The 23,697-nt window shown below is 45.1% G+C and overlaps 1 protein-coding gene across 2 annotated transcripts in view; it reads right to left on the reverse strand.

Annotated features, from left to right (window-relative positions):
* SCARB1 (scavenger receptor class B member 1) overlaps positions 1-23,697 on the reverse strand; it is a 65,144-nt gene that overhangs the window by 15,380 nt on the left and 26,067 nt on the right. For both annotated transcript variants that reach the window (XM_069960960.1, XM_069960958.1), the window contains exons 2-8: positions 8,277-8,437; positions 7,698-7,839; positions 6,149-6,352; positions 5,944-6,039; positions 5,616-5,731; positions 4,909-5,075; positions 3,783-3,901 (exon numbers count right to left, since the gene is read on the reverse strand). In XM_069960960.1, the coding sequence (XP_069817061.1) occupies positions 3,783-3,901; positions 4,909-5,075; positions 5,616-5,731; positions 5,944-6,039; positions 6,149-6,352; positions 7,698-7,839; positions 8,277-8,437 (1,005 nt within the window). The remainder of the gene's footprint in view (positions 1-3,782; positions 3,902-4,908; positions 5,076-5,615; positions 5,732-5,943; positions 6,040-6,148; positions 6,353-7,697; positions 7,840-8,276; positions 8,438-23,697) is intronic.

Here is a 23,697-nt window from a genome sequence, read left to right on the forward strand (position 1 = left end):
GCAACAGACTGCCGCCCCCACCCCTCCCCTCCCCCCCCCCCCCCCCACACACACGCACACAGCTCCCTCCGCCCACCTTCCATGCTCGCTGCCGGTGCCGCAGCAAGCGGGGAATGAGGAGCAAGCGAGTACGGCGCTTGCTTGTTCCCAGAGATCGCCCTGTGTAATAGGGGCTTTAAAAATTAAGCATTTATATATAAAAAAAAAAAACAAAAAAAAAAAAACACACAAAGCAGAAACTTGTAATAGCTCGTGTTTTTCCAGTCACAATTGGACTTAAATCGTAATGCTTGATGACGTACCAGTTTATTACACGCTGTACCAAAGTTTAATGCTGCAGTAAGGGTAATAAAATAAATGAACAAATAAAAACAGAAGGTAATATTTGACCTGAAGAGGTAAAAAGCGCACTCCATGTTTCTCACTTATCACTAAATGATAGCGCAGCCTAATGAATTTATGACTTTAAGAGCCCTTTATCTAAATCACTTCTCATGTTTCAGCATTATGAAAGCCTTGTACTATGGAATAGACAATGCTTCAAAACACAACACAGACTGTGCCACTAATAAAGGTCTAGAAAGCTGTAAGGTTCATATATTAGGGTCTCACTTTTATGCTGTGTAATTCAGTGGTCGATGCCAAAGAGCCTCAGTCTTTGCCAGTTATAATCATGATCGATGCCCTCTCTGACCCTACTTTTATCTGCTGTCAAGTTCTTTTCTTGTGTGTCAGAGAGTAGAAAGACAAGATGCAAAAGGGTATTTGGAAAGACCCAAACACTGAAGACAATGCGACACTATGACAAGGGTCCAAACACACAGGTTAGGGGCCTATTACATGGAGCCATTATCTTCTGAATTAGGTCGATTCGGGCAAATATCGTTCTATGTAGTAAAGACAACGATCAGCCGATTGTTGTCCTTTAGCAAAATAAAATAATCAGCCGGGCATCAATATGTGCAATACTGATGCACAATTGGCATTACAATGCATTGGCATAAACATACTTACCTGTCCACGCTCCCCGATGTCTTCCTGTGTGTTTCCCACTCAGTGCAGCTGCCTTTTGATGCAGTTTCTGAAGTCACATGCTACTTAGCCAGAGCTTCAGCGACGGCTGTGGTGAGTGGGGAACAGGCAGGACGACACTGGGGGGAGCCTGGATAGGCAACTAAAACAATACCTTTATTATTTTACACCAAAGCAAGGCCTGCACAGACATCGCTAATTGTCTGTGCAACCCTGTTATTGCAATTCCATAGCAGTCTTTGTCAAGTAACACCCACACCCTTCATGGGTTGAAATGTTGCACTTTGTACAAGATTATCGAGAGGTGTATAAGCTCTCCAAGAGAGCTGATCTAGCAGATCGGCACTGGCTTAAGGCCCTATTCCACGAACGAGTTACGGACGATAATCGTCCAGAGGAATTGACAGCAACGATCAGCCGACATCGTTCATGTCGTTTGTCTTTCCAACATGTTAAAGGACAAACGACGTAATAGAGACAATGATCAGCCAAAGAAATGATCGGCTGATCGTTTCTTTAGGCCCAGATATAGGCCGACCACACATGTGTAATAGCAATGCGCAGCTGACGATTGCCCAAACAGTTACCTGTCCAAGCTCCAGTCATCTCCTGTGCTCTGTATGCATCCAGACACAGCAGCTTCAGAGCCAATCACTTGCCAGGATGCTAGAGTGTAGGAGAAAACTGGGACAGTGGAGAGGTAAAGTATAAACATTGCCAACGATGACCATGCAGCCCTTGCTAAACGACTATCAGGTCATATAATAGGCCCAGTAAACCGGCACCGATCTAGCAGATGAGCACTGTCATTTTATACACACACTTACCTGACATATTAAAGCCAAAGCCAGGAATGGATTTGAAAAGGAGAAATCTTAAAGTGTAACTACCAATTTTAATAACTTCTGACATGTCAGAAGTGCGTATCAGTTGGGGTCCGGCTGCTGAAAAAGGAGCGGACGCTCTGCCTCTTCACCTCAGCAACAGGGAGATGAATTCCATAGACTGTAATTCACCTCCTTGTGGACGGGCTGAAGGGGCACAGCATGCACTCCCCTGCCCCTTCCCTCTAGCGATCGGTGGGGTTCTTAGCAGCCGGGCCCTAACTGATATATCAGAAGTTTTTTAAATGGTAGTTACACTTGAATCTTTGGCTTCAATAATCTGTCGAATAAATTGTGTGTGTAAAAGGACCATAAACTACTCCAGGGTTGTCTGCACAGGGCTAGCTTAAGAGGGACCCCTCTCCGCTGTCCCACTTAAAGATGCTCCAACAGACTTCATTTCATTCTAGAATTCAATTTACTGCAATTCCATAGATGTACAAAGTGCAACATTTCAACCCATGAAGGGTGTGGGTGTTACTTGACAAAGACAGCTATGGAATTGCAATAAACTGAATTGTGGAAGGGATTGAAGTCTGCTGGGGCATCTTATTGCAGAACTATAAAGTGTTGATAAGGTTTTTTTTTAGCACATAAACTATAAAGTGTTGTAAAGATTGTATTTAGCATATCCCCTCAAAAAACATGTCCTTAAGAATCCTCATTTGTTTCTTTCTTCGGCACTGTATTAAACCTATATACTCCCCCCAGAACAGACTCTCCAGCCCAAGAAGCCATTCAAGTAAAGCAATGCCTTGTGCAAACCCATCCTACGACATTTTTCCTGAGGCCGCCCTCCATTCAGAAATAGAAGAAACAGTTCTTTTACGGACCCACAGAGACTCTCAGTTGTCCCACGAGATTTACTCCACCTAGAAATCTTTGCTTGTGCCACTGCGTTCTCTGAAAGCATTTCCAGATGTTCTGAATGGCTCCTATTTACTACCATGGAATCCCCATCGCCAACAGAGACTGCAGTTCTCAATGCCAAACTGCACACAATATAATGTCTCTATTGTTTACTGTATAAGCGACCCTCGAGAGAACAGTAGAATAATGTGGTGCCTGGAGATTACAGACTATTTCTCTACCACACTGATCTTATAGCAATCTCTAAAGAAAAGAGATTTCTTCATGAGATGCTTCTACATAACTGCCTTAGATGGCGTCTTCTATGCTCCTTATCATGGGAAACCAGCAGTGGATACAGAAGAATTTTTGTTTTGAGTCATCAAGCCAATTTCACAATATTTCTATGGTAGCTATCATGATGAAGATTAAAAGGGGGTGTTCAAAATCAACTAGTGCCAGAAATTTATAATTTACTTCTATTAGAAAAAAAAAAAAAATAATAATCTCCAGTCTTCCAGTACTTATCAGCCGCTTTATGTCCTGCAGGAAGTGGTGTATTCTCTCCAGTGTGACAGTGCTCTCTGCTGCCACCTCTGTCCTTGTCAGGAACTGTCCAGAGCAGTAGCAAATAACCATAGAAAACCTCTCCTGCTCTCTAAACAAATACCACTTCCTGTAGGACATACAGCAGCTGATAAGTACTGGAAGACTGAGATTTTTTGGCACCAGTTGATTTGATTTTTTTTTGTTAGCCATCCATTTAAAAAAAAGGCAAACCATAGAAGAGTAAACATCAAAAAGGATGAGTAAAGTTGGCAGCAGAATGATCCATTTTGGACAGACCTGAAGAATGTGTCAGAAAGAGCAGAGCACCCTGACTGACCCTTGACAGCTGCAATGGGGAAATACATGGATAGGGCATGTCTATCCTTTGGGAGAAATGCAGTTTTAGAGATTTCTGGCAGCAGTTTCTCTCTCTCCTAAAAGTGAAAACCTACAGATGAGCACACTTACAGGATGGAGGTCCAAGAAGAGGGAGTGCTCTGCTTCACTAGGATGTAAACCGTCCACAGCTTCCACAAATTCCGGGTCTGCATTGTAAAAATGGGGAAATGACAAGAAGAGAGGAGCATCTGGGGTGTAATAAAAAAAAAAAAAACAAAAGAAAACAAAGAGAAACCATTTATTAAAGCAAAAAATCCCTTTTTTACAAAGTTAATTTCTTAATGTAACAGTTATAAACACTGTGTCCTGTGTAACTTGTCAGGCGATAGAAAACAACTAAGACAGGGGAAGGGAACCTTGGCTCCCCAGTTGTTGCAAAGCTTAAGCTTTGGCTGTCCAAGCATGATGGGATTTGTAGTTTTGCAACAACTGGGGAGCCAAGGTTCTCTACCCCTGAACCAAGAGCAGCAGTGCCTAGATCAGGGATGTCAAACTCAGGCCCTACAGCTGTTGCAAAACTACAGTCCCATCATGCCTGGACAGCCCAAGCTTTGGCTGTCCAGGCATGATGGTAATTGTAGTTTTAAAACAGCTGGAGGACCGCAGTTTGACACATCTGATCTAGATCCTAAGTACATAGAGCAGCTCCAATCTTAAAAAGAAACAATCACCAAGACGTGTCAAACAACGGCCGATGTCTCAGGTGTTCACCCCGCAGATACTACAGTATCGGCTGGGTGAACATCGCTTTATTTGAATTGGAATGCGGGCACATTCGGGTGTGCCCACACTTTAATTAGCCATAGAGTACAATGTAAAGTACAACCGGGAGCCATATTTTACATTGTGTGCCCAGGCTATTTTGTACGGCCGCCGTACTAGTGGCTGCTCAAAATAGACCTGTCAATTATTTTGTGTGGCCACATGGAAGACTGGCTGTAGTGTATACACTAAGGCTGTTGTTCTATAGACACTAGCATAATTAAACTATCAATAAACAGCGGCCGCTGTTCCAAAAATATGTAGTGTGAACGTGGCCTAAAAGAGAAAAACATGGTACTAAGAACAATGAAACCAATAACCAGTTGCGTATAATATACAAAACAAAACACAATATATTCACACTATTGCTGTAACATAAATGTAAAATTAGATATATATAAGAAAAAGGTAAAGAATATATAGAAATACATACTAAAACGACAGGAACTAACGTTCATCACTCCAGACGCAACACATGGGCAAAAGCCCTCGTTTGGAGGATAGTCCGATCCATTTGCAAAAAGATAGCTAGGAGCAGTGTATCGATAGGTTGGAATACCACGAAAGGAATCCTCTTTTTCATATACCAACGTCAAGGATCTGCAACGTGTACATAAGCATTAAAAAGAGGAAAAAAAAAAAAACCAATTGTCACTCATTATTTCAACTTTCACAATTGTTCAGAGTCATATCAAGTTTAGCATGCAAGACTGATGCAACTGAACAGTCTGCCCTTCAAGCAGCAATTCACGACACCAACAAGCGCCATGAAGACACTGAAATTTACAGACTGGTGTACTCAATTTTGCAATCGGATAGTCTGGTCTGATCGTCACTTCTGGGAAACATGTCAACTAATGTGATGGGGTTAATGCTACTACTTCAAGGTTGCTACAAAAAGTTATTTTCCTACAAGAGACCTCTCAAGTCAATAGCTATAGAGAGTATACGCACACAGGCTGCCTTCACTTTAACATTGAACTTTCCAGTTAGAGGTCATATTTTACATCAGTTCTGCACTGTCCTTGTCAAGGCCTCATGTTCTCACTCTCAGGACTGTCATCCACTTTGCTATAGAAAGAAACTACAGCAAACTCTGCTAAATGGTTCTTTCTACGTCCAAGTTTTTCTAACCCTTACCTGCAGGCATCAGGGCTGTAAAATTCTAATGGCTGGGAGGGGGTCCTAAATGGGGGCCACATCTGACCAGCAGTTCCATTGATCATATTGGCCTGCTCAGAACGCCAGAAATCCACCTAGAATGATACATATCGGCTATATAAATATACAAAACATTTAAACAGAAAAAAAAACATTCAATTAGGATTCATTGCATCGTCCAGCCCATTTTACTTTCCCATGTCAAACGAGATGCTTTTTTTTTTTTTTTTTTACTAATTAAAAGAAAGAAAAAAAAAAAAAAAAAAGACACGTCATGTATGTAGATGGGTATAATACACTTCACTACCTCTTTGAGCCCATTCCATGAATCTACCATTTGGACCTGGCTGATATCTTCTACTCCAGTGTTTACCGTAAAAACACCAGAGTTTGAATTATTGAACTGCGGGGGAAAAAAAAAAAAAAAAAATTGTTACACGTCAATAGGAGAGGAGCAGTTTGACAAGATCTGAGAGATTATTCTTTAATTTTAAAGTTATAACTTTGCTTACATCTGAAAACAGGCCAAACTTTCCTTTGAAGGGTAAAGCGTTGGGCAGTATCGTATTTACAAAGTCCAAGAATGGGTCACTGTAGCCCCACAATAATTCCTTTACAGTACGGTTCATGAACGGCTCTTGTTTGTAAGCTATAAATGCAGCATTAAGAATAAGTTTAAAAAAATATAACTCATCCTTCACCATCATGGAAGAAATCTATAATAAAAGAAAATAAAAAATATATTCAATATAATATAAATACCGTAATAAATTATAATAAAATGAAATATCACAGTAACATTCCTAGACAGATAAACACACACAGGCATATCAAACTCTGTCCCGAGTGCCATTATTTTTGGCCCACAGAGGAAGTCAGCTGAATTCTTACAGCTGGCCAGCCGACAGCGTAGCCAATTATAATATAAGAGATCCTCGCAGCCATCCGGACCGTCCATATTACAATCTTCTGTAGGAGGCACCCAGTACAGGCCGCCTTCTATTACAACTCTGTGGCCTACAGGTGAGTTGTAATAGGAGAAAACGCTGTATCCTGACACAGTCTGTGCCAAGTGCGTCCTGCAGGCGGAGAAGCTGCTGCTGGGGTAATTAAAAACTGTATGGCTCACTACTGGGGGGGGGGGGGGGGGCGCGCAAGAGAATGGGCTCTGGTACTGTATAGGGCCCTATTGGGGGGGTGAATGATTACTATATGGGGCAATATGGAGGGAGAAGACTACTATGGGATTCCCTACTGCATGGGGTAACTTTGTGAGGGAAAAACACATTTTTATTAGGGGGTACTATTTAGGGAGATAACACCAAATGGGCTATAGAAGGGGGCACTTTTAAAGCGAATGTACAATCAGCTACATTTGCTTTAACATGACCCATGGATAGATCGGCGCTGTGGTCCATTTTTTGAACCGCGGCCAGTTTCCCATGTATGGCGCCGTTCTATCCACAGGTGGCGGGGCTGAAGCACTGGAGGCGGGCCGGGCCGCCCCCAGTGGGAGGATTCCTCCGCCCCTCTGACGCGGCTCCATTCATTCTGCCGGAGCCGCATTATAGAGGGCCCGGTACCTGTGGATAGAAGGGCACCGTATACGGGAAACGGGCTGCAATTTAAATAAAAAAAAAAAAAAAAAAAAAAAAAAAAAAAAAGGGACCTCGGCACAGTCTTCCCAGCGCCGATCTATCCGTGGGTCATGTTAAAGCGAATGTACCTGATGGTACATTCGCTTTAAAGTTTTGGCCACTTTGGATGGAAAGCTTGTTTATAGGTTGGGTAGGAGGTGTTAAGAAAGCTAAGTGCTTAAGGTGAACTATAGATATGACATGGGGGTTAGTTCTGTGGACAGCCCAGTCCATGCATCAGGGGCAGTACGTGTGGCACCGTTTCAATACATATCAAGGTTGACCCATGAGGTTGTAAATTTTGACCCACTATGTATTTGTTTGATTCAAACCAATGGTTAAATTAAACTGGAATGTTTTAAATAGGTTTAAAAAATGTTAAATATTTATGCAGTCTCTGCATCTAGAAAGAATAAAACTTTACCAGAACAATCATATTTGGGACTATTATATGTTCATCTTCACTTCCGACAGACTTTTCAAGATCAAAGTGAAGAATTCTCTGTTCCACAAATGACACGGTTCCATTTTCATGAAAGGTTATGTTTGTTTTCTGTTTGCGCTCCCTGGAAAAAAAAAGAAAAAAAAAAAAGAAGACATTTAAACTTTAGACCGTGAAATTTCCACCTCTATCTTCCAAAAGCATTAGAAAAAGCTAGATTATTCATATGGTTCGAGAGTCACAGCACCAAGAACGGTCAAAGCTCTGACACAGGGATGGCTTCCTCTCCGATCACAAGTGTCTAGCGTTAGTGTTTGAAATCTTTAAAAACTAAGAGCCACTCTGTATCCGGGATGTAAAGTTTAAAGGGGAACACATCACTAGATTCCTGCTGCCAGATCAATACGGGAATCGGTCCATGTTTCCTGCTACTGCAATAATTCACTCTGAAAGGCTGTACCTTTTAAGAATAGTTTGGTAGGAGTCCCATAGACAGTAGCATGAGGGATTGTTTACATATATGTTGTGCACAAATTTATTTTCATGCAAATGCTTCTGTACCTATAAACATAAGGTCCACGCTCCTCAACTCTTGGCTTCTCTCCCTTCATCACTTCTTTATGGTTCACCACTTCAAAAACATAGATCGACATGAAGAAGGGCACAGGGAGATCCCTCCACATTTCATAAGCAAAGCCGCTGCTGGGATCTATACGGACATTCTGCAAAAGGAGAAATAGCATTTGTATTACATGTAAGGAAAGGTTTATGGTGCCCCAATTCAATTAAAAGGGTTGTGCAGGTTTTTTACCTTCATCCTCTGAGTCACTTCCGTCCAGTTTGAAGTTAAATCGCTATGCCAATAAGGTGGTTTGGTGCACTGGGAGCGGGACTACCACCTTATTGGCATAGCAGATTAACTTCTAACTGTACAGAAACAGCATAGAGGATGAAGGTTCCCTTCATTCTCAGTGCCCTGTGCACTATAGGGAGATATCAGCGGGTTAGATATGTTTCAATAAAAACCTTAAAGAGTCACTGTCGTAATTTTTTTTTTTTTGCAGAAATCAATAGTCCAGGCGATTTTAAGAAACTTTGTAATTGGGTTTATTAGCCAAATCTGCCATTATCTGCATGTAAAAAGCCTTTTCCCAGGTCCCCCCCTCCTTCCTCTTTTTCATCCACTCTGAAAAATCTGAAAATTGTGACTTGTTGCAGGAGACGTCCCCTGTCTGTTCTAGGGAGAGGGGAGGGGGGAGGAGGAAGGAGGGAGTTAGCCGGCAGCAGAAAGCAGATAACAGAGGATTACAGGCACAGAGCTGGGTGACAGCTGTAATCTGAGCTCAGACAGGTCACTGGTGATGGTCAGAACAGATAACGGGTGAGGGATTTGTAGATTAACTCTTTGTTGTCCTGTGTTGGTCTTTTCTTTAGCTCTCTCCATAGGAGAACAATGAAGACAGGGGGGAGAGCTTCAAACTGCTTTTTAATGATAAAAATGCATTTTTCGGATAATAAACCCAATTACAAAGTTTCTTAAAATCGCCTGGACTATTGATTTCTGCAAAAAAAAATTTCACGACAGTGACACTTTAACCTCTTAAGGACCCATGACGTACCGGCACGTCATGGATCACTGTCACTTAAGGACCCATGACGTACCGGTACGTCAGCCTTTTAAACGGGCGCCGCGCGAAATCGCGCGGCGCTCCGGTAAAGATGGCTGCTGATTCTATCAGCAGCCATCTTCATGTGACACATAGGGGGCAATTTCCCTGCCCCCCGTGACGACGATCGCTGTGATTGGCAGATGACTTGTCATCTGCCAATCACAGCGATTTGCTGTATTTCCGGGACCGGACCCCGGCACAGAGCTGTGATTGGTGCTGTCCGAGACAGCACCAACCACAGCAGTGCCTGGGCATCACCTGCCCTTAGATCCGGCCCCCCGATCGCCCGTGATTGGCCGGCTGCCGGCAGCCGGCCAATTACGGGCGATCCACACTACTACCCCCATCATCACCTTCTCTGCTTGCTAAGAATGTGCAGCAGAGAAGGTGATGATGGGGGTGGTGAGTCCTGTGCCCGGCGCCCGATGCGGTCCTGGAGTGTGCCGGGCGCCTCCTCCCCCCAGGCTGCCTCCTCCGGTAACAGGGAGATAGATGATCATCTCCCTGTTACCGGAGGAGGAAGCAGCTTGGGGGGAGGAGGCACCCGGCACACTCCAGGACCGCATCGGGTGCTTCCTCCTTCCCCTGTGCTGCATGCCTCCCCCAATCCCCCTCCGCAACCCCCCCCCCCCCCGGATACCTCCTCCTCCAGTGTCCTCTGCCAGCTCCCCCCTGTCCCGCTCCCGACTCCCCCCCCCCCCGTCCCGCTCCAGACTCCCCCCCCCCCCCCCCACCCCTGTCCTGCCAGCCCCCCCTGTCCTGCCAGCCCCCCCCTCCCCTGTCCTGCCAGCCCCCCCCTCCCCTGTCCAGCCCCCCCCTCCCCTGTCCTGCCAGCCCCCCCCCCTGTCCTGCCGGCCCCCCCTGTCCTGCCGGCCCCCCCTGTCCTGCCAGCCCCCCCTGTCCTGCCAGCCCCCCCTGTCCTGCCAGCCCCCCCTGTCCTGCCAGCACCCCCCCTGTCCTGCCAGCACCCCCCCTGTCCTGCCAGCACCCCCCCTGTCCTGCAAGCCCCCCCCCGTCCTGCAAGCCCCCCCCCGTCCTGCAAGCCCCCCCTGTCCTGCAAGCCCCCCCTGTCCTGCCAGCACCCCCCTGTCTTGCAAGCCCCCCCTGTCCTGCAAGCCCCCCCTGTCCTGCCAGCACCCCCTCCTCTGTCCTGCCAGCCCCCCTTAGTCCTGCCACCCCCGCCGTACTGCCAGCCCCCCCTCCGTCCTGACACCCCCCTCAGTCCTGTCAGCCCTCCCTCAGTCCTGCCAGCCCCCCCTCAGTCCTGCCAGCCCCCTCCATCCTTCCAGCCCCCTCCATCCTTCCAGCCCCCTCCATCCTTCCAGCCCCCCTCAGTCCTGCCACCCCCTTCCATACTGTCAGCCCCCCCCCTCCATCCTGCCACCCCCCTCCATCCTTCCAGCCCCCCCTCCATCCTGCCAGCCCCCCTCAGTCCTTCCAGCCCCATCCGTACTGTTAGCCCCCATTCCGTACTGCCACCCCCCTCCGTCCTGCCAGCCCACCCCCCCTCCGTTCTGCCACCCCCACTCTCCTCCCACCCTCTCCTCTTACCCTCTCCCCTCCGTCCTGCCACCCTCCCCTCTTACCCTCTCTCCCCTGCCACCCTTTCCTCTTACCCTCTCTCCTCCGTCCTGCTGCCCCTTTTACCCTCTCCGCTGCCACCCTCCTGTCTTACCCTCTCTCCCCTGCCACCCTCTCCTCCTACCCTCTCTGCTCTCCCCTACGTCCTGCCGCCCCTCTCCCCTCCCCTGCCACCCTGTCCTCTTACCCTCTCTGCTGCCACCCTCCCCTCTTACCCTCTCTCCCCTGCTGCCCCTCTCCTCTTACCCTCTCCCCTCTGTCCTGCCGCTCCTCTACTCTTACCCTCTCCCCTCTGTCCTGCCGCACCTCTACTCTTACCCTCTCCCCTCTGTCCTGCCGCCCCTCCCCTGCCACCCTCTCCTCCTACCCTCTCCCCTCCCCTGCCACTCTCTCCACTTACCCTCTCCGCTGCCACCCTCCCCTCTTACCCTCTCTCCCCTGCCACCCTCTCCTCCTACCCTCTCTGCTTTCCCCTCCGTCCTGCCGCCCCTCTCCCCTCCCCTGCCACCCTCTCCTCTTACCCTTTTCGCTGCCACCCTCCCCTCTTAAAAATCACATGAATAAAATGTAAAAACAGTACATAAAACACTAACACTTACACGTGTAAAAGCATAACACTTACACACCCCTCTAAGGATGCCTTCACACACACCGGATCCGCAGGGGATTTCACGCTGCAGATTCGCAGCAAAATCCGCTGCGGATCCAGCACCAGTGCATCACTATGAGAATACATACACGCAGCAGGAATGACATCCCGCTGCGTGTATGTAAGTTAACCCCCCCGATGGCCGGAGCATACAGCACCTCCTCCCCGCTCTGGTTTGCTTCGGGGGTTCTCAGCAGGACATCCCGCTCAGCCAATCAGTGGCTGCGGCGGAGCTCACTGATTGGCTGCGCGGGATGAGCAGACGCCGGGAGCCCCGAAGCAAGCCGGAGCGGGGAGGAGGCAAAGTATGCTCCGGCCAGCGGGCGTTAACTTACATATAGGCAGAGGGATGTCAATCATAGGGATGCACTGACGCTGGATCTGCAGTGTGCGTATCCGGTGTGTGTGAAGGCATCCTAAAGAAAAAAAACAAAATGGCCCACAGGTTGTTCTCGGCAGAGGAGGCATTTGCCTGGATTGCCTCCGATACTGAGACAACCAGTGAGGGAGAAGAGGAAGATCCCTCGTTCCCTCTTCCTTCCTCTTCTTCCTCATCGTCATCACCATTTAGTGATGACAAGCCCCCAAGGCGCTGCCCCAGGACTAGGCCCCAGGAAGCCCCACAAGCCCCCCCAAGTGACCCTACCCCGTATGAACCACAGATTCCTGAGTTCGTTGGGGTCACTTGTGGGGGGTTTCCTCTGTTTTGGCAGCACGGGGGCTCTGAGAGCCCTTCGTCCTCCATTCTGGCCAAATCCAGCTTCCAAAATCCAAATTGCGCTCCTTCCCTTTGGAGGCTTTCCGTGCGGTTACTTTGCACTTTGTGTCCCCATGTGGGGTACTCTTGTAATCAGGGGAAATTGCGCTACGTGATTAGGCGTTTATTTTTTTCTTTTAACCCCTTGTGAACATGAAAAATTCAAAGTTACACCAACGTTTTAGTGTAAAAAATTTAATTTTTCATTTTAACAGCACATTGTTCCACATTTGTGCCTGTCACCAGTGGGGTCCATATGCTCACTATACCCCTTGTTACATTCCTTGAGGGGTGTAGTTTCCATAATGGGGTCACTTGTGGGGGGTTTCCAATGTTTTGGCAGCACGGGCACTCTGCGAACCCGACATGGCCTTCGTCCTCCATTCCAGCCTCTAAATGCCGCTCTGTCCCTTTGGTGGTTTGCCCTGTGCCCACATGGCACATTATATCCACATGTGGGGTATTTTCGTACTCAGGGGAAATTACCCTACACGTTTTGTGTTAATTTTCTCTTTTAACCCCTTGTGGAAATGAAAAAATCAAGGCTAGACCAACATTTAGTGTAAAAAAAAATTAAATTTTTACACTAAATCATTGATCTAGTCTTTATTTTTTCATTTTCACAAGGGGATAAAAGATAAAAAAACATGAAATGTGTAGAACAATTTTCCCTGAGTACGGAAATATCCCACATGTGGACATAAAGCGCCATGTGGGTGTAGGGTAAGCCTCCGAAGGAAAGGAGCGCCATTTGGCTAGAATGGATGGTGAATGCCATGTCGCATTTACAAAGGCCCTGTGTTGCCAAGACATTGAAAACCCCCCAGAAGTGACCCCATTATGGAAACTACACCCCTCAAGGAATCTAATAAGGGGTGCAGTGAGAATATGGACCCCTCAATGACTGGCACATTTGTGCTGTGAAAATGAAAAAACGAAAATTTTCACTTTCACGTCACATTGTTCCACATTTGTGCCCGTCACCAGTGGGGTCCATATGCTCTTTGCACCCCTTATTAGATTCCTTGAGGGGTGTAGTTTCCAGAATGGGGTCACTTGTGGGGGTTTACCACTGTCTTGGCCGCATAGGGTCTTTGTAAATGCGACATTGCCCTTGAAATCTATTCCAGCCAAATCCAGCCTCCAAAATCAAAATAGCGCTCCTTCCCTTCGGAGGCCCGTCTTGCGGCTGCATCGCGCTTTATGTGCACATGTGGGGTATTTCCGTACTCGGGACAAACTGCTCTACACGTTTTGTGTTTTTTTCTCTTTTAAACCCTTGTGAAAATGAAAAATTCACGGCTAGGCCAATGTTTAAGTGTAAAAAATAAAATTTTTACACAACATCATTGAATTAGTTTTCAGGTTTCTCATTTGCACAAGGGGTTAAAAGAGAAGAAACAAAACAAAACACGTAGAGAAATTTCCCCCGAGTATGGAAATAGCCCACATGTGGACTTAAGGCGCTATGTAGCCGCAAGACGAGCCTCCGAAGGGAAGGAGCGCCATTTAGCTTTTTGGGGCTGGATTTGGGTAGAATGGATTTCGAGGGCCATGTTGCATTTAAAAACTCCCTGTGCTGCCAAGGCAGTAAAACCCCCCACAAGTGGCTCCGTTATGGAAACTACACCCCTCAAGGAATGTAACAAGGGGTGTAGTGAGCATATGGACCCCACTGGTGACGGGCACAAATGTGGAACAATGTGGCGTGAAAATGAAATATTACTTTTTTTTACACTATAATGTTGGTCTAGCCTTGAATTTTTCATTTTCACAAGGGGTTAAAAGAGAAAAAAAACACACAAAATGTGTAGAGCAATTTCCCCTGAGTCCGTAAATACCCCACATGTGGACATAAAGCACCATGTGGGCGCAGGGCAAGCCTCCGAAGGGAAGGAGCGCCATTTGGATTTTGGAGGCTGGATTTGGCCAGAATGGATGATGAACACCATGTTGCATTTACAGAGCCATCGTGCTGCCAAAACAGTGGAAACCCCCCACAAGTGACCCCATTCTGGAAACTACACCCCTCAAGGAATCTAACAAGGGGTGCAGTGAGGATATGGACCCCTTTATGACGGCCACATTTGTGCCTTGAAAGTGAAAAAATGAAATTTTTCACTTTCACGTCACATTATTCCACATTTGTGCCCATCACCAGTGGGGTCCATATGCTCACTGCACCCCTTATTAGATTCCTTGAGGGGTGTAGTTTCCAGAATGGGGTCACTTGTGGGGGGTTTCCAGTGTTTTGGCAGCACGAGGGCTCTGTAAATGCGACATGACCCTTGAAATCCATTCCAGTGAAATTCAGCTTCCAAAGGCCAAATGGCGCTCCTTCCCTTGGGAGGCTCGTCCTGCGCCCGCTTGGCACTTTATGTCAATATGTGGGGTATTTCTGTACTCGGGAGAAACTGCGCTACATGTTTTATGCATTTTTTTTCCTTTTATCCCTTTGTGGAAATGAAAAATTGAAGGCTAGAACAACATTTCAGTATAAAGAAATAATTTTTATTTTTTTATGCCATATTGTTCAGAAAATCTGTGAAGCACCTGTGGGGTCCAGATGCTCACCGCACCCCTTGTTACATTCCTTGAGGGGTGTAGTTTTCTAAATGGTGTCCCTTTAGGGGTGTTTTTTAGGTTTTGGTACCCCAGAGCCTCTGCCAACCTGAAGTGGTACGGTCATAAATATAACTGAGGTGTTCAAATTCACTAGGCGCACCCTTATATCTGAGGCTTGTGGTTGCGTCAAATAGCGCAATAGGGCCACATATGGGGTATTTCTATAAACTGCAGAAACGGGGCAATCAATATTGGGGTGCATTTCTCTGGTAATAGGTTTACAATTATGAAAGATATTGGATCACAAGAAAATCTCTGCACAGAAAATTAAAATTTTCAAATTTCTTACACACTTAGCTTTTATTTCTGTGACTCCCCTAAAGGGTTAAAAAACTTTCTGGATGTGCTTTTGCAGAGTTTGGGGGGTGCAGTTTCTGAAATGGGGTGCTTTGTGGGGCTTTCTAACATACAGGCCCCTCAAATACACTTTAAACCTGAACAGGTCCCTAAAAATATCTGATTTTGAAATTTTACTGAAAATTTAGAAATTTGCTGCTTATGTTTTACGCTTTCTATTGTCTAAAAAAAACGAAATATAGTTTAATAAATGCCGCCAACATAAAGTAGACATGTTGCTTATGCTATTTAATATATAATTTATGTGGTATAACCATTTTCTGTATAAGCAGAAAAGTTTTAAAGTTGGAAAAAAGCATTTTTTCAAAATTTTTCACGTTATTTTGGTTTTTTTCATAAAGATTCGTTAAAAGTATCGACTTCAATGTACAAGAAATGTGAAGTACAATATGTCACGAGAAAACAATCTCAGAATCAGCCAGATAGGTAAAAGCATCCCGAAGTTATTAATGAATAAAGTGACACTGGTCATATTCATAAAATTTGCTCCGGTCCTTAAGGCCATTTCAGGCCCGGTCCTTAAGGGGTTAAAGTGTCACTGTCGTTTAATTTTTTTTGTTGTTGCAGAAATCAATAGTACAGGTGATTTAAAGAAACTTTGTAATTGGGTTTATTAACCGAAAAATGTATTTTTATCATGAAAAAGCAGTTTGAAGCTCTCCCCCTTGTCTCCATGGTTTCCATATGGAGAGGGGAGTGGATGAGGCGCCAAAACAGGACAACAAAGAGTTAATTTGCAGCTACATCACCGGGCTCTCTCCTCTAAAGTTAGCACTGACCTCTTTATACCAGCTTTCACACAGCTCCCACTGTGTAATCCTTTGTTCTCTGCTGGCAACTAATCTCCCTCCTCCCCACTCCATAGGTTACACTGATGTAAAAGTCGAGATTTCCTTTTAATGAGCAGTAATTGAGAGAGGAGGGAGGGGGGGGGGACCTGGGGAAGGTCTTTTTGAATGCAGATAATGGCATATTTGCCTAATAAACCCAATTACAAAGTTTATTAAAGTCGCCTGGACTATTTTTTTTTTTTTTGGCAGAAATCAAGACAGTGACACTTTAATGAGAAAATGGGTTTTGCAGAAGAACAGAGTTAAGAAAGTTAAAAGTGCATAAATCTTTTCATTCCCGTCCATAGCCTGAAAAGGTCTTTATAATCTGATCTTCTAGGGAAGAAGCAAAGTTTTCTTATGAACCCTACTTCAGCTAGCAACCATCATGTAAAACGTTATACTGCTAAGGGAACACACTGGCACAGTTTTTGCCCAAATCAGATGGGCTGCTTTAAGATCAGAAACCCCTTGTATAGTTTGGGACAGAACGTCTACATTTCTCCAATTGACAGGGCTCTCCGTACAGTGCCAGAAAGACTTTAGCTGGGGCCAGGTATTGCAAGATTTCTGCTAAGCGTTGGATTCTTTCATTTCAACATGATGTTGCTCATAAATTGCAGTCTGTGAATGTGATGACCGATATGACTGGCATGACCGCATGTAACTGGCAACAACATAATTTATGGAGGCAATACGCTCTTGGAACTATCCAGAAAGTCCAGGAATTGTAATTGTGTGGATGTACTGGCCAGAGTTTACAGTGTTTAAAGTGTAATTGTCATGTAAATGTTTAGAAACCAAGTATGAATAGTACAAGCGATTTTAAGAAACTCTAATAGGTTTTATTACGCAAAAGTTTCCATCTGTACTCAAAAAGCAGTTTTCCAGCCTCCCCCCTCACTACAGAAGAAGCAGGAGTTCTGTGTCCATTATGGTCTATGGAGAGGGGAGGGGTCAAGGGTGTAGAAGTGAGCACAGAGGAGAAAAGGCAGCCCTGCCCAGCACATCATCCTGCAATCACACTGACCTTTTTGACCTCTGAATCCAGCGTTATGTGCTCAGTCTACAAACTGTACAGCTGCTTCTCTGCTCACTCATCCCCATCAGCCCCTCCCCCTCATAGGATATAATAGACTCAGTAAACATGTCTTTACTTGCTCCACTGTAATGTAGATGGCTTTGCCTGATAATGAACAGATAAGATGAGAGGAGAGGAGGCTGGGAAACCGGTTTTTTGCCTAATAAAACCTATTACAGAACCTATTAAAACCTATTAAATTCGCTTGTACTATTGATTTCTACAACATTTTTAAAATGACAGCTACACTTTACTCCTCTTCAGTGTTGTAGGTGTTAAGTTGACATTTCCCAGCTTTACCTAAACAATCACAGTGGAGTCAAGGACTAAGGGTATAAAAGTAACTGATGACAGAAAATGGTTCCCACCAAGTCGGATCAGAGTCTGAGCTGTGTAATACGTACCCTTTGTACTTTAAATGGGGATATTCTGGGTTAATACGATTGACTGCCTATCCAGAGGCTAGACAATCACTGATCGGCAGCATGCCAACACCTGGCACCTCCACTGATCAGCTATTCAGCACCCGCACTACTATAAAACAGGGCCAGAAATGCTGCGTTTACACGTAACGATTATCGTGCGAATTTGCGCGATAACGATCGAATTCGAACGATAATCGTACGTCTAAACGCAGCGAACGATCAAACGACGAGCGAGAAATCGCTCATTTTGATCTTTGAACATGTTCTCAAATCGTTGTTCATCGTCGCAAAAAATTCGCAGATCGGTCCGTGTGAAGAGTCGTTCGCCGATTTAACCAATGTGTGAGATAGGCTTAAGCAAAACGAATTTTCCATACGATATATTGTACCGTCTAAACGCTGATCGTTATGATAAAAAAAACAAAAAACTTTACTCCGACATTGTTAATCGTACGATCGGGCCAATTATCGTTTCGTGTAAACGCAGCAAAACAGTTTGCAGTTATACTGGTGGCATCTGGTTACTATAGCTCATCTGCTGATCACTTGAAGGCTGCCAGCTGATCGGCCACGTGATGTTACATTCATTGCTAACCAAAAGACTAAAGTCAGAATTAGGTCAGGCACCTTGTACCTCTGCGTGCTACCATATACAAAATCTAACACATCCAAAAGGTGTATAAGGGCGGCGTACCGGCTTCATGCACAATAAAGCCGCCGCTAACTAGCAAGTAACTGCTGTGGCCACTATAGGTCAAAACTAAACCGGAGATAGTAAGCAGTGGGGACCAGGCACCGTTGAGACGGCAGGTAAGTACTTTTATATAGCTTCCAAAAGATAAATGACGAATAAACCTGCAAATTTGGAAGAAAGGATCAGCTGACTAATATGCGGTTTCCCCTTAAAGTTTTGGTCATGTTGGATTTCAAGATAGCAGAGCTCTAGCTCTGTGAAAAAAAAGTGTATTTTACCGAGATGGCCTTCAGCCTTAATCCTGGAATGGGGAACCTTCGGCCCTTCAGCTGTTGCAAAACTACCATTCCCATCATGCCTGGACAGCCAAAGGCTGTCCAGGCATGATGGGAATTGTAGTTTTGCAACAGCTGAAGGGCCAAAGGTTCCCCATCCCTGCTTTAATCAGATACCTGCAGCTAAAATCTATTGCTAGATATAATTTGACTCTTTCTTCAGAAGGCCTGGGTGAAAGAACACAAAAAAAAAAAATTTATATTATATATATATATATATATATATAAACATTAACTTACCTCCCTGGCTGCTGCCTGCCCTCCGCGGCTCCAGTCTCTGGTGTGCTGATGCTTCCTAGTATTGGGACGGGACTTGAGATGTGATTGGGTCTACCCAGAAGCAACCGCACAACGGGACTGGAGCGATGGAATGCGGACGGCAATCAAGGGAAGTGGAAGAGTATTTTTTTTCTTCTTTCCCCCCCCCCCACCTCTTTTCTGGGCATTCTGAAAAGAGGAGTCTGGCTGGACTACCCCCATGTGGTGGAAAAGTTAGGAGTTAAAGCATACTTTTATTAGAAAGGAAAAAACAAACAAAGAAACAAAAAACACACCCAACACCTTTTGACAGGTCACACAGCCCCATTCATCAGGGTCTAGACAACTTTTATGACATATCAAAGCTTTTTTTCTTCCTAATGACGGTGCAGATTTAAAATGTATTTCCTCCTCAGATCATGATAACATAGAAATCTTAGGGCTTTGTGTTTATGACAAACTACATTATCTGTATCTCACACACACAATGCTTATCAAGCATTCCGCAAGGTCAAAAGGGGAGGTTTATTTTATGATTGGGAAACTCAAATGTCCACAAAATTTAGATACTTTGAACAGAAGCTCAGTATTTTCACTGAAGCGAAATGTACTATAATAACCAAAAGAGATAAGACGAGGGGGGGATGCGGTGTAACACACAAAATTAAAGAGGTTACATTATAGACATTTTCCTGTAAGCAAAACTAAATTGCCCATAAACAGGATAGGTGATTGTAGAACATGATGGGTATTGGAAAGGAGCACTCTGATCCTCCACTCATCATTGAGGGAACAGAGCCGCCATTGTCAAGACTGGGGTCTGACCACTGAGACACACACACACATATACATACAGTATGTAAGGGTTTCTAACATTTTTCAGTTTAAGGCTATGTTCACACACAGTATATTTCAGGCAGTATTTGGTCCTCATGTTAGGTCCTCATTGCAACCAAAACCAGGAGTGGATTGAAAACACAGAAAGGCTCTGTCCACACAATGTTGTAATTAAGTGGATGGCCGCCATTTAATGGTAAATATTTGCTGTTATTTTAAAACAACGGCCGTTGTATAGAAATAATGGCATTTACCGTTATATGACGGCCATCCACTCAATTTCAACATTGTGTGAACAGATCCTTTCTGTGTTTTCAATCCACTCCTGGTTTTGGTTGCCATGAGGACCTAACATGAGGACCAATTACTGCCCGAAATATACTGTGTGTGAACCCAGCCTTAGGGCCCTATTCCACCGAACGATTATCGTTCAGATTATGGTTAAATCGTTCGAATCTAAACGATAATCGTTCGGTTGAAACGATTAACGACCGAACGAGAAATCGTTGATCGCTTTATAAGACCTGGACCTATTTTTATTGTTGCTCGTTCGCACATCATTCGCATTGAATAAGAAATCGTTCGGTCGTTCGCAATAGCGAAGAAAAACGATCGCAATTACGATCATAAGTAACGATTATCGTTCCATGGAAATGAGTGAACGTTTTCAGGTCTTTCGCAATAGCGGTCGTTTGAGATCGTTAATGACTATGCAAACGATAATAGTCTGATGGAATAGGACCCTTAAGGCCCTATTCCACGGGTCGTTTAGAGGAGCAATATCGTTCTCATTCGGCCGATAACGGCCGCTACGAACGATATTCGTCCCGTGGAATAGAGTGCAACGATCACCCGACATCATTCATGTCTGCTGATCGTTGCAGTCGCTTGTTTTTCAACATGTTACATAGCAGCGATCTGCTGCCGTCGCTCCGTTGAATAGGACCGTCGGCAGCAGATGCTGCTATATCCTATGGGCTGCCCGGACGATCCCCCGGGCTGCCCCACCAGCAGCTCCCCGCCGCCCCTCCCGCACTCACCCGCTCACTGACGCCGCGTTGAATAGCGGCGGCAGCAAGCGGGGAACGAGGAGCAAACGAGCGCTAATAGCGCTCGTTTGCTCCTACAAACGACTTGTGGAATAGGGGCATTAGGATAGACATTGAAACGAAAGACTTCCCTTCACAGGGAAATTGACCTGTAGGCTTGAAAAAGTAAAGAGCATGGGGGGGGGGGGGGGGGGGGGGGGGATATCTTCTCACATTCCTTTTGTAAGGACTTCAAGCCTAAAAAAAAAAAAAAAAAAAAAAAACAAAACACACCACACAAGACCTAAAAACATACAAGTGATGAATCCTTGTGTGAGGCAGCCGTAGCATATAATTTTCTCTGAGTACAGCGTATAACTTCACGTCCAAGTATCAACACACAAAATAGCAGATACTGGAGAGATTCCGTCTGGGAGAAGGTAAAGCAGAGTTGTTGCATTTAGTTTCTTAGCAATACTGACAGTGAGCCATACTTGGCACAGTACCGTCTTTAAAGTGAGCATCGTGCCAAAAAGAGGCATACCTGCCAAGCATCCGAGACGCCATTGGTCAGAGCTACAAGTCATGCCATAGTCCTATGGACCAATCACAAAACAGGTTGTCATTTACAAAACTTGGCATTTAAGAAAGGCTTTGCACACGTAATGGTGGAGCTGCCTCCCCAGCAGCGCTCCACCCTCTGCTCACACCCATGTGTGATAACTGGGTGCTCAGTGCTACACAAAAATTAACCCCTAACAGAAAGGCTAAACATGGTCCTTGTATTTACGAGTGTCTGTACAGAGAACAGGTCACCCATCAGATCGCTCAAGACCAACATCAGTACATCACTAAAAGCAGCATACACCTGGGTTGGCCCTATATACACACCAATATATGGTTTATTTCCATGACATCTATCCAAGAAATAGAACATAGGAGTGGCATAAAGTAAAGCGAATACTAGAGATTCCAGTTATGGTGCATCACCCCCTCCCATGATTCCATCACACCCAGTACCCCACTAAAGCATTGTCTCATTACGGAGAGAAGGTGTAAGCAAGGTACAGGAAGGGCGAGAAGCAAAGAAATCGGGAGGGGGTGAAGGTGCGACCACAACCAGTCATGCAGGGGAACAGGGGCCTGTCCAGGGATGCAGACCTCAGTTACATGCTAAGAAATAAAAGAGGGGCAAGAGATTTCTTTTTTCTTCATGCGGCTTAATACTATATAGGGGCACTATGACTGTCTTTAGTATTGTATGGGGCAATATAGATGGGGAATGTGTAAAGAGGTAAAGGATGGTGCTGGAATGAGGAGCCTGAAGTGTTTGTCTGGCAGAGATGCGTCAGGGAAGAAAAGGAAAAGTGCAATCAAAGCGGATGCTCCCCATGAGTCACTGGATGCAACTGTACTGTAGTCACCTGTACAGTTAGCAGATATTTCTACATAGTCATGGGATGGGGTAATGTTGTTCTTTGCAGAGTGAATTTTATTAACACTACAGTGGTATTAGCTAGGGGTAATGGAAGTGGTGGTATTATTATTTGTCCCTTATTGGTAACATAAAACACATTTTCCTTTATTTGGTGGTATTGACTATCGGTAATGCTGGTCTTTGTATACTGATTTGGGTCAGTAACAGTATGGCGATAACATTTGCTCCCTGTACACTGGTGTTATTTAGTACTTATTAGCAGGGCCAACAAAAAAACAAACCTCACATTTGTTTCGATGTCTCGATTTTTTTTGTGACAAATATGATGGGTGTAATAGGAAAGGCATAGTGGATGAGGGGTGTAATAATACTAGAGGTATAAAAGATTTGGGGTGTAGCAACAGCAATAGTAGTGGCAGTAATAGTATCAGAAGTAGTAGTAACAATAGTAATGGGAGTAGTAGTATCAGGAGTTGGGGTAGCAGTAGCCATAGTACTGGGTATAGTAGTATTAGTTACAGGTAGGCGCCGTGGGGTAGGGCACTGTGTTGAGTCCTCGTCCACTTTCCAGTAATCGCACTCTGGGTCTCTCCTGCCCCAGGGGCTGCTCAGTGCCTTGCTGCTCTTGGTTCTGTTGTAGGTGAGGGCGATCTCATGGGTGCCAACTGAGATTTTGTGCGTAGGTGAGGGTGCGTGGTGGTTGCGATCTCCTGGGTGTGGGCAGGAAGAATAGCCAGGGGCGCTCTGACCTGCAGGAGGAGCAGCTTGCCCAAAGCGCCACTGCTCCCCCTATAGGTCAGAGTACACTTTATTTAAAATCAAATTTACAAATTGAAAATCTGTTCTCATAGTCAAATTAATTCGATTAATCGCCCGTTCAATCTATAAATAAAAGGACAGAAACCAATCAGATCTTAGCTTGCATTTTACGAGGACAATTTAAGAAGCCGACTGGTTTCTGTGGGCAACGAAGATGGTTTATTCAACTCACTAAATGTTGACCCAATAACCATTTAGTTTTGAGAGAAATAACCCTTCAAGCCTTATACCACTAGGTTACCTTAACAAGCCACACATCCCAGCTCAGTAACTGTTTCCTTTAAAATTGCAACACACCCAAGATTACACAAGATATAAGATCACCGGCCAACTGCAGCAAACAAGACCCTGAGACATTACAGGTGACTGATGAATTTCTCAGGCCAAAGCCCAAAATACTGCAGACAGATGCAAAAGTTTGAATGGGATAGGGAAGCAGAATGAGTTTCTGGTGAATACCTGAAAATATTTGCAGATTTCTGTGCATGGAAGAGAGTGAACATAGACTAAGGGCTTGATTATACGGAGCGATAACTGGCCCGATTCGGCTGATTATTGCTCAGTGTAATAAAGACAGCGGCGTTCTTCACCACCACCC

This window comes from Dendropsophus ebraccatus, chromosome 3 (assembly GCF_027789765.1).
Source record: "Dendropsophus ebraccatus isolate aDenEbr1 chromosome 3, aDenEbr1.pat, whole genome shotgun sequence".
NCBI lineage: Eukaryota > Metazoa > Chordata > Amphibia > Anura > Hylidae > Dendropsophus > Dendropsophus ebraccatus.